Below are 12206 nucleotides of genomic sequence, written 5' to 3'. Positions count from 1 at the left end.
TCCCTCAAAAGATCTCTAATATCATATAGTAGCAAGTGTTTGTCCCTTGCTCTTATGTAATTTTTTATTCATTTGATCACAGTAGCCGAGTCATTGATGCAGGAGCAAGAGCCCGAGTCATCCTAGATGGGCGTCGTGTTTGGATCGTCGCTTGGGTGTGCCCGAATTACAGTGGGTCCAATATTTTCAACACCTAGTTACCTTGAATCCTTAATTTGGGTTTGTAATTTGCTGATTTGTGTTTGATGATTGAGTCCATTTAATTGAGTGCCAAGTGGCAATTAGATGGCATGAAGATTAAAGCATGATGTGAAGACTTTGACTTATTCAAAGTCGAGTTGTCCTAAGAGTCCTAGATTCTCTCTAATGTCAAGAGATTAGGAGGCGTCAAGAGTTCATGAAGAGAAGAACTCCACATGAAGGAAGGAAATTAGATGGCGTGAAGAATTTTTGAAGAGAAGCCTTAGCACAAGAAGGACTCCTCCTTTCACTAGGAAAGCTGCTCGTGTGATGATCAACCCTTGCTGATTTTTAGGGATCCTCATCTCCATGATTTGGCACCCTTTGAGGAGTTCTACTTGAAGAAGGACTCTCATCACGTGAAGAAAATTTAGCATGAAGCCTTGACATGAAATCTCTTGAAGACGTGAATCATCCAACGCATGAAGATCATCCAATGGTTGGGAATCTTAGAGGGCATATTTTCTTGGCATGAAGCCCTTGGAGATTACTTCTTTAGGCATGAAGACTCCTTGAAGATTTTCCTTGGCATGTGGAGTCTTTTGACTTGGTCAAATCCTATTTTGGTTAGAAATCCTATTAAGTCCCTAGTATTTAAATTTAGTCATGAGTCTAAATTTGAGTTTGAGTCATGTAATGAGTTTTCTATTTTGTTCCAACATCCCATCTATTTAAAGGGTGGACGTTGAAAAATAAAGGCAGAATTAATTTTGGTTTTCAATTGCCCTTGAGATTGAGAGGCGTGAGGCTTCTTCTTCCTTCTTTGGTGAGACTTCAAAGGTTTCTTTCTTCCTCGGTGAGACGCCGGAAAATCATTGGGTTTAGAATAGAGGTGAGACTCTTCTATTCAGCCCATAGTTATCATATACTACCCAAACCGCAACACCTTCTATTGATCCTTCTTCCATCCGCCCACTTTCTACACGCAATAGCTCTAATCCTTTGACGCCCTAATCATAACAAAGTCCTTTAAGTTTCAGATCTAAATCGCAGGCCTAATCCCTTTCTCTCACGTCCTAACTGAAATTAGCTTTGGGTCTAATCAATTTCAGCCATCAACCACAAAAATTCAGTAGCGCCCACCCCCATTCCGCATCAGTCACGTTCTAGATGGATGCTTTTCTACCTTGGCTGGCCTATTTTACTTTGTTATTTTTCATGGGCAAATCTAGAGTTTAACACACAAAGAAATTAGAATAACACTTAAGTCTTCCTAACAGCGTTCAAAACAACGGAATTGATATACCAACAAATAAAAAAAATCAAAGAAGTTTAGCAAACTTCTTTATCAGTTTCATTTCACGACTCGTCCATGATTTCACGATGTCATGACTCGTCCATGATTTCACGATGTCCAAGTTTCTTATATGTCTAATTCCATGACTTGAGAGACTTAAACGACCAATATAATGGGATTAAAACCACCCAGACTCACGAATATATTATGAGTGCACCCAAAAATATGTTGGAAATTTAAAAAGTGTCGGCTTTTCCAATAGCGTCGGCAAAAAAGTGTCGGCTTTTTCCAATTTTACTGTAGTGTCAAGAGTGTAGTACTAAAAACAAACTAGTTAAAGCACTACAGGCAATCTCCAAGGAGTCTCAATTGATAGTCAAGCACGAATATGCATTGATACCTACTCACAAGTACCCAAAGAGATCAAATATCTGCAATTTTAGGATGCACCTCTTTTTTTCTTTTCCTTTTTTTTTTAGATGGAGGATTCACATCTGACAAGTACGAATACATCCAATAAAATCTAAAAATAGAATATTTCGGAGTGCCCGAGGTAGCTCCCCATCTTCAGCCCACACGGTACTACCCATATGGCTGGCCACATAGGCGACCACCCAATTGCAGCCTCATTAGCTTCGCGGAAGACATGCTTAGCCTGAAAGGATATTTCAAGAATTCATAAAATACCGTAAAGATAGAACTTCAAGATGAAACCACTTCCACATATTTGTCATCCAGCAAATTTTTCCGATGCAACTTGAACCGCATCAATTGGAGGTTGGATAAGGAGGTTTGTTAGTTTATATAATTATTGCCAGGCACACGGCAGAAATATGTTGACGAAACAGGGAATAGTTACTGGCATGACCTAAAGTCAACGATGGAGAAGACAGCTGGTCAACGGTTACAAAAGGATGTAAATATTAGAATCTATTTCTAGTGAATAGAATCTCTCGGCCAATCAAGCACTTGTTGGTTTGTTTTACTCTATCTCCATCTCTGCCTTTATTTTTATCCTTAGCCCAAAGTTTGTTTAAAATGGCAATCAATGTTTAAAATACCATCTCTTAAGTTCCTCATTAGGTTTCCATCCACTCCATCTGCCATTGCCTGACCTGCTCCTACTTCAGAATAATTAGGGATTAGCTTGATTTTTCAAGAAAATGAACTGTTTCAACATTGGATACCAAAATATGATAGAAGAAAAGGGAGAAGGTCACTGGCTTCCCATCATTTGCAATTCGGCTTACTTTATCGCAGAGAAGAGGGAAGAATGAGGTAAATATTGATCGTTAATTCACCCTTCAAATCATTTCTTGCTACAACCGCTCTAATTTTTTGTTTATTCCTTCAAAATCTAACAGCCCTGATAAATCTGGCAAATATATATATTACCCCATGATTCAACAAGAGACAGGATGGTTTGCTGAAACAGTCCCCATGTACCCACTACAACTTCTCAAGTTCTCATGTCAACACAAATTCACTAATCGTTCTAATGCCCAACACCCGGAGAAGTTGCTTTTTTGGGCGATGGTGGAGCATACATTGGGCTTCTCAAAATTCTGCGCAACCGCCATGGAAGCACACCTCCACAGTTGGTGCAACTGGTAGAATTCATCGAGTTCCCAGGAACATCTCCTGAAAAAGTAAATCAATACGAGAGTCAAGCCAAAGCCAGTGATAAAGTAGGATATATATATATATATATATTGCAGTATAAAGGATTTTAGAGTACTTGCTGCTGCTTCGGCGTTATTCGGAGAGAAAACCAGCAGGCTGAGTAGCATGAGAAGTATTGCTAGCAGAAACCCTGGAGGTAAAGACTTCATGAAGGACAGAGGCAGGGAAGAGTATTGTGAATGAAGTTTTGAGAGTAACTACAAGGATATTTATAAGCAATGGTTGCTTGGAAGAAAGTCCTCTATCGTGTGAATCGTTATTATGACACTTGAAAATGTGAATCATGGACTGAGGAATACTCGTCCATAGGAAATTTCCATCCTCTGTTTTGTTGACTGGAATGCTTTTACTTGTTGACTATAATTAACTACTTTGATTATGAACTACTATGTGATAAGAATTTCTATGTTATGAACACTAATCTTATGCATTTGTTAATGGTCTTACCTTGACCAGTACGGCAAGCAAAACTTGGCAAAGATTCCTGAGACAAAAAAACCATGCAAAAGGACAAAATACCTCAATCAAAATAAAAAGGTTTAAAATCAGCAATATGATGCACGACAGAAGGAGAAAAGAGAAGAAGAGGGTGATGAAAGAGAAGAGAGAAAGGACGGAAAAAAAAGATAAAGATAGGGGTAACTTAATATTTTGTATTCTTAAATCTTAATAATATAAGTTGTATCTTAATTAATATAGTAATGAATTTATAAAGACCCAAAATCTCATAAAGATCTGCAAGGGCAAGGCTTAGCACACTACTACAACAATATCCCCTCATTTATGTTGTTGTTTTTGTTTTTACAAGAAAATATCATTTGATAATTACATACTGCATAACCACATTTTATTGGTGGTTGTAACATATCTATCTTTTTTTTATGAAATAAGATAGGAATTTATTGAATTAATTATCTATTAAATTTCCTAACCAAATTATTCTTACTTTTCCCAAAAAAAAAATAAATCATGTTAATAATGATATCTTCAGAAATTATGAAAAATAATGTGTTTGATTTATTGTTTTTCTTTTTATGAATCACATAATATATTTTTTTATTTTTTCTATCATCTAATTTAAATTTAAATATTTAGAATATTTTCTATAATCCATCAAGACCTTATTCAACTTTCTCCCCAACTTCTTTTTTTTTTTTTCGATTCATATATATATATGGTTACATATCACCAAGACGCTATCTCCAACATTTGCCAAAGCTTGCACTCGGACCAAACATCATCACCCAATTAATTTTAAATTTAAACATTTATTATCTCTTCTTAAACATCTCATCCACTGATTTTTCCACGTGGCTACCTATCATTCACTCAACAATTAGAGGCCGCCAGCCCTCCGGACTCTCAGATAATGCCCATCTCTTCCACCGTCCGATTATCCAGCCCCACAAAATCCCAACCGTCCAAATCTCCACAGAAAGTCCCCTCCCGTCCGTCCCCTCTCTCCACCCCCATAGCCAATCCCGCAATGGCCGCCTTCCTCACCTCTCCGGCCGCCCTCCGCCCCGCCGCCCCTCGCTCCGCTGCCCCCTCCGTCTCCGCCTCCCTCCGCAGACTCCACTTCCACCCCCGCCCCCGTACTCTCAAGCTCTCCTTTCCCCGCTCTTTCCCCTCCCTCCGCCACCCCCGCCGCGGTGCCTCCGGCGCCACTATGGCTGACACCGCCGCCTCCAGCTACGCCTCCGCCCTCTCCGACGTCGCCAAATCCAACGGTACCCTCGAGGCCACCATGGCCGACGTCGAGAAGGTCGAACGCATCTTCTCCGACCCCAACGTCCAGTCCTTCTTCGCCAACCCGACGATCTCGCCGGAGAAGAAGCTGGAGGTGGTGAAAGAGATCGCCTGCTCCTCTGAGCTCCAGAACCATACGGCCAACTTCCTCAACATCCTCGTCGACATGAAGCGGATCGACATCATCAAAGATATCGCCAAAGAGTTTGAGGTGTGCTACAATCGGATCACCGGCACGGAGGTGGCGGTGGTGTCGTCGGTGGTGCAGCTCGAGTCCCAGGACCTCGCCCAGATCGCCCAGGCGGTGCAAAGGCTCACAGGGGCCAAGAATGTGAGGATTAAGACTGTCATTGATCCCTCTCTCGTCGCCGGATTCACTATCCGCTACGGGTCCTCAGGGTCGAAGCTCATTGATATGAGCGTTAAGAAACAGCTCGACGAGATTGCGGCGCAGCTCGACTTCTCCTCCATTGCCCTCGCATGATTCTGAGGTCCATCTTCTTGAATTCCCCTTCTTTTTCTTTCTTGAAATATTCAATCTTGGTATGAATTGTAAGGCTATATGCTGGAATCATGTAATCTGGCGGAGGTTTTCTTTGAATTCTTCTGAAAGATTGCTTTTTGGGCAATTAGCTAGTCTTGGATTCTTTGAATCCTTCATCAAGATTGTTTTCTTCTCATCATCAATTGTGTAGATTATGTAGAGGATGCAAAGTGTGCTGTGTATTATAGAATTGTTGTAATTTTGCAAATCTGATCGAAAGTGTTGATTAAAACTTATGTTATTTATAGCTTAGCTTCTAGTTCATATAATTTAACCTCTAACTTGCTAACATAGCTAAGTTTATCACAAGTTAATAAACATAGAAAAGTCCATAAAGGATGCTCAAATGTGAATTTTACCATGTTGTCACAAGCTTTGTGGACATGATCAGGAGAATGGACTGATGATGATTGCATCTTTTGTTTTTTTTTTTGCTAATTATTTGGCGAATATATCGGTTGGTATACAAGCTGATAAGCACAGCACAATGCAGGAGTGAAGGAATGTGAATTTTACCATATTGTCACAAGCTTCATAGTGATTGTGAGGAGTATTAAGGTTATTGTTATATGATGAAATGCTGACTTTTCTGGCCAGTAATCATGATTTTTTTTGAGCAATTATTTGGTTAATGCAGTTTAAACTCAAGCCCTAAGACTAGTGGACTACTTTTTCGCAAACTGCAATTGTATCCGATTTTCTTAGTTTTCCACCACATTCACCAATTGTTATACTAACAAAATATATTATCAAAAGGGGTGCATATTGAAGTTCAATTATCATGGGTGTTATAGAACTAAGTATTCAGGAATGCAGGTCTGAAATGAGTTGCTGGGATGAGAAATATGTTTAATGTGAAACTAAAATGCAATTTAGAGGATGCCAAGTGAACCGATAAGCTAAATTTACTCATCAGTTGTGTAGTATTGAAGGCATTACGAATATACGTAGTACTTAGAGGATGCCAGGTGAGTTTTCTATTATCGCATTGTTTCATTTTGCGCAAAGATGATTCATAGTGTTGATAAAAAAGTATGCGGTTTGAGGCTTTCTCTAATTCATAGAATTTAGGCTGAAACTTGCAGAATTAGCTAATTTTATAACAAGTTTATAAGCATAACATAGTGCATAAGTGACACAAAGTGGACTTTACCATATTGTCACAAGTTTTGTGGAGATGGTGGGAATATACGTAGTATTTAGAGGATGCTAGGTGAGTTTTCTACTATGGCATTGTTTCATTTTGTGCAAATATGATCCATACTGTTGATAAAAGAGTATGCAGTTTGAGACTTGGTCTAATTCATAGAATTTCAGCTGAAACTTGCTGAATTAGCTAATTTTATAACAAGTTTAGAAGCATAACATAGTGCATAAGTGGCACAGTGTGAACTTTACCATATTGTCACAAGTTTTGTGGAGATGGTGGGAATGTTAAGTAAATGTTACTTGATGAATTCTGGGTTCTCTGGACTAGCAATTGTGACATTTTTTTGCCAATTATTTGGTGAAGCAGTTTAAACTCAAGCCCTAAGACTACCTTCTCACAAATTGCAGCTGTGTCTAATTTTCTTAATTTCAGACTGCATTCACCAAATTGGTTACTAGTAAAATATGTTATCAAAGGAGTGTGTATCAAAGTTAAATTCTTATGTGTTTTATAGAAGTCAGTATTCAAGAATGCAGGTCTGGATGAGTTGTTGGGATGAGAGATGGGCCTAATTTGTAACCAAGAGCTATATTGGGCTTGTTTGACTCATTGAAGGCTTCCTTTATGTTGTAATGCCATTTTCAAATTGATAACGAAGATGACAAAATTGAAGTTATAACATACAAGTAGCACAGAATTCAAAATTTATGTATTGGAGAAAACTTTGGGTGAAAATTTTGATGTATACTTCTAATTTCCAGGAATTTGGCCCAAAATAGAAACAATAGAAGTAACATCCCTCACTCAAACACAGATAAATATGTTAAGCCTCTTGGTTCACGTTTTTGTTTGACAAAAAGTGAAATTCTTCAGTGTCCTCTTTAGGTCACCTGGGTAAAGTTTGCATCATCCCACACCCTTATCTCTATGAAAAGGGCACATTCTTTCATCTATATATTTTTAAAAAGATCCTCTTTTGGCTTCCCTTAAAGAAGCATTTCCATGTATCAATCTACAATGACTACAAGAAGTTATATTTTTCTTACTTATTTCTTTTGTAGGAAATACCAAAAAGGGGAGAAAAATAAGAGAGTTCATTCCTAATTGCAAACATTACCTTATAAAATTTTAGATGGTTATATAGTCTAATATTGAACTTACTGTCTTTTTTTTTTCATTTATCAGAAAGTATTGGACTTTGCTAGGCAAACCTTCTAAGGTATCCTTCAGATGTTAGTCCAAGACATTCTTTTGGATTATGTTTTTACCTCGAGACCATATTGCTCCTAGGTTTGTCTTTGTTCTTCCCATGAAAGAGTACCCCAAGTGAAAATCATCAAGAGTGCAAACTCTCTATTCTATCAAAGAAACATATTCCAGGTCAACTGGACTGCCATACTTTGCTGCTATGTCAATGTTGGTGGAGACGAGTTCATAGTAACAACTGTTTTGCTTGTCATCTAAAATGAGAATTTGGTAAAACTGGCTCAAGGAACACAGGTCCCAAAGCTTATTTCTCTCATATCTTCTCCTCTCTGTTCAACCACTTGTTCTGAAGCTCATAGCTCCTGCTTAGAAAATGTTCTGTAAAAGAAAAGGTTTGTGGCAGCTGAGTTTTCGCACTACTTGTCTGAAATCCATGAAAGAGTACCAAAGAAAAGAATTTCAAGAGACTGCAAACTTTCTCTACTTCTATCAAAAAATATATTCCTGGTTAATTGGACTGCCATAATCTGCCACTCCTTCGATGTTGGTGGAGATGACATCATAGTAACAACTATTGTGCTTGTAATCTGCATTGAGAATTTGGTAATTGATTAAAGAAATACATGCCTCAAAGCTTATTTCTCTCGTATCTTCTCTCTGTTCAACCACTTGTTCTGAAGCTCATAACTCCTGCTTAGAAAATATTGTATGTAAAAGCAAAGGTCTGCGGCAGTTGTGTTCTTAATAGTCAATAGGCACTACTTGTCTGAAATCCAAGACTTCAGAGATTATTGATCAAAACGAGTTTGATACTTTTAAACACTCAAGAGTACTTAAGCCCTTATAGGCTAGCCTTAGTTACCCAAACAGTGACTTGGGCTGGAAATCCCAGTATTAATAATCAAAAACAACTATTCCTAAATCCCAATACCTCTGATTCACATTTCCAGCTTTGACAGGAATATGACCTTTGACTCCACCTGATGAATGGGTACAAATTACAATGGTCGATTTAAGCTAGCATGCTGAGAATGGATTATAGGTCTGATGAACATGGTAGCCTGACTAAGCTATGATCTTATGATTAATGCTTGAAGGGCAGTTGGCGAGCGCTGCTATTGGAAATGGTTTTCTTTTCCTTCGCATCCGAAAACTATTTGAGTTCCTCAAATTGTCATCTACATCCAACTAAATTTGGCTAAATTATTAGGTTGAGTTTCCTTCTCTTGAAAATATCTAAATGCACTTGGTGTATCTCTTTTTTTTTTCTTTTTCTTTTTTTTTTCTTTTTTTTTGTGTACAACGGCGGTTGGTATCTCATTGATGTTGGATATTCCTAAGCTTTCAATGATATATAAATTTAAAACAGGTCAGGTGAGTTTTGTGCTTACCATAAATGAGGAACCATCTTGCCATTTGATCCAAGATAGAGGACTATCATTTAAAAATCTTTCATGAAAATGCTATGAGTTGTTCACATAAAATGTACCTCGTGCTGATGTGGCACTGGCACTCTTTGTGACTATGGTCTATTGGTGCTACTCAACATTTACATGGGTAATCAAGAAGATTTTATTGAAGAGTGGAAGGCCACAGAGTTTTGGGGAAGGATTGGCAGGGTTGAAGGTGAGGAGCATGGGTGCTAACGGTCATGTCAACATGGTCCAAAGGGAGATGCCAGTGTTGATGCTTTTAGGGCTTTATTTTCTGGTCTTCACCCATGGCGTCAAAGAGAGGCCTGCCCAGGCCATCAGGGTAAGCTACATTCTCTACACTAACCTCATCTCAATGGAACAATGATCCAATCATCTAATGTTTAGGTTACATATTGCACTCTATGAGAGGGAGAGAGAGGATGGACAAATAGAGCTAATTGGCATGGAAGACAAGCCTGCACACAAGCATTCTGTAAAGGTCGTCAAGGTAAGCTTCATGCTTTACACCACCTGTCATCTGAGGAGAACAGTGATACAACCATGGGAGGGAGGGAGGGGGAGAGAGAGACCTATGAGTTTATGCATTGCTTAAAAGTTTATCATTAGGATGATTTGGACAGTTGCACTACTAATAGTTTATTTACAGCGGTCGAAATAGGGTTTTCATATAAGTATGTTAGGCATCGCTTCTATTTTCATTTTCTATTTTTTAAAAATAAAATTATAGAAATTATGACAAAAAATATTTTTGGTCATGCTATTTTATTTTTATTTAAAAAATCATTATTTTTTTAAAAAAAAAGTCAAAAATTTTTTTCTATATTTTTTAAAAACAAAGAGCTCATTATTTTTTTTATCAACAACGCCTCTACTACCACTGTCACCACCGCTAATACTGCCATTACTATCATCACTACTGCTACCATATCATTGATGCTATTGTCACTATCTCTACCACGTCGATAACATCTTCAGCGTCGCTAATATTGCAACCACTATCATTACTATCACCATTTTCACCATATCATTGTCATCACTTTTGATCATTGGTGCTATCACCACCATTGCTACCACTGCCCTGCTGTTATGATGACCTTATCCTTCATTGCTTTGTTATACCGCCATTATATCTGTTACTAAGGCCATCAACATTTTCATTATCTTTTGGTATGACAAAATAACCATAATGTTGCCCAGAGATGGTCACCCAAGAGGGGGGTGAATTGGGTGTCTTAAAAACTTTTGACTAAATAAAAATGAAACACACGAATATATGCACTAAAGTAAAGAAGGAGGAATGAGAAAGGTCAATCGCAAACACAAGGTTTTATAGTGGTTCGGAGCTTCCACTACTCCTACATCCACTCCCCAAATCACCTTTGGGAATTTCCACTATAATCCACGATTACAGTACGGTAGTTTTGCGAGTGCACTACCCAACTCGTTGTTTTACACCGGGCTCACAACAAACCCTAAAACCCCTAATTTCACTTAGGCTTGGGACGTCTTTCCCTTGTTCCAAGTCCCTTGACTGGAACAAGCACCACAATGAAAGAGTTTACAAAAGAAAATAAAAGCTCTAAAAAGCAAATATAACAATTATGAACAATTGAACCCGGAAGAATCGTTTTGCCGTTGGAAGCGTGGGAGATATTGATTCTTCCGATGTGGAGCGCGTAGGATTGAGTGTGAGCTTTGAATCCCAAGTGCACGAGAGTGGTTGAGCTTGAAATCACTTAGGAAGCTTGAAAACACTTGATTTCTTCACTTGAATGCACTCACTCCCTTGAACTTTTCTTTCTTACTTCTCTCTTGAATGATCTAGCTTTTGGGTTGGTGAAGAGTTGTTGAGAAGCACTTAAGAGGTCCCTTTTATAGCCCAAAAAGCAAATATAGCCGTTAGAGACAAAGTAAAAAGGATTTGAAATTCAAACCAAACCTGAAAAGCTGTCAGTCGCGTCCCAGGCGCTCCGGGGACGTCTCCGCTTCAACGAGAGACGTCTCGGCTACAAGATTTCACTTTTTACGTTGTCTGGGGTCGACTCGGCACTTTAAGGGGACGTCTCGGCTTGTTTGTACTTTTTGAATAGGGACGACTCCGCTGCTTTGGGGACGACTCCGCTTCTTTATCTCTGAAAAACATATCCTCTGGAATTCCCTGAGAGAGTCGACTCCGCTCCTTCAGGGGACGTCTCGGGTTGTCTGCACTTTATGCATGGGGACGACTCCGCTGTCTCAGGGTCGACTCCGCTTCCTTATCACCGAAAAAACCATTCTCTGGAAAACCCTGAGAGAGCCGTCTCCGCTATCTTGGGGACGACTCGGGAAGTCTCCTTTTTACTTGCGGGGACGACTCCGCGTACAGTGGGGACGTCTCGCGCATATCTCTTGAAAATTGCCTTTCTGCCGCCACTGAGAGAGTCGACTCCGCTACTGAGAGAGTCGACTCCGCTAGCGCGGGGACGACTCGGCAGGTGCCGGGGACGTCTCCAAGTGTCCCAGTTCTTCCTGTTTGTGCCAGAGACGTCTTTGAAACTATCCGGAGACGTCTCGGCTGTCCCTGATCTGTTTTCTTTAACTCAAAATATTCTTCAATAAATTCATAAAAATTATGGAAACTTGCCTAGACATTTCTTAACAATATTCTCAATTAATCACATGAATTCCTCAATTAAATTGTTAAGATAAATGGAATTATACTCTAGTGTTTTGTATTCATCAAAATCCATTAGGGGGTCAACAATCTCCCCCTTTTTGATGATGACAAAACACTGAGTATCTGCAAAAATTTGAAGTTTAAACATATACACAGTATTTGATCAGATGTACAAGTATAATGTTTTGATTAGAGCTAGATACAGTGTGCATAATTGCATGGGATTGAACTTTATAGCTCTTAAGCAATTTTAGCATATCAACTGAATTTGAATCAAGTTAAAATGAAATATTGATGCTGAATTT

At 38.9% G+C, this 12206-nt stretch overlaps 1 protein-coding gene across 1 annotated transcript; it reads left to right on the top strand.

The window, feature by feature from the left end:
* Window positions 1–4609: 4609 nt before the first annotated feature.
* On the top strand, window positions 4610–5700 carry LOC103715263 (ATP synthase subunit delta, chloroplastic-like). Its single transcript, XM_008802834.4, has one exon. It carries the CDS (start codon window positions 4647–4649, stop codon window positions 5391–5393), a length of 747 nt encoding a protein of 248 aa, XP_008801056.3. The 5' UTR covers window positions 4610–4646; the 3' UTR covers window positions 5394–5700.
* Window positions 5701–12206: the final 6506 nt, after the last annotated feature.

Source organism: Phoenix dactylifera, chromosome 7 (genome assembly GCF_051530095.1).
Source record: "Phoenix dactylifera cultivar Ajwa chromosome 7, Ajwa_hap1_PhDact_Kaust_v1.1, whole genome shotgun sequence".
NCBI lineage: Eukaryota > Viridiplantae > Streptophyta > Magnoliopsida > Arecales > Arecaceae > Phoenix > Phoenix dactylifera.
This window is presented reverse-complemented; position numbering and strand designations above follow the sequence as displayed.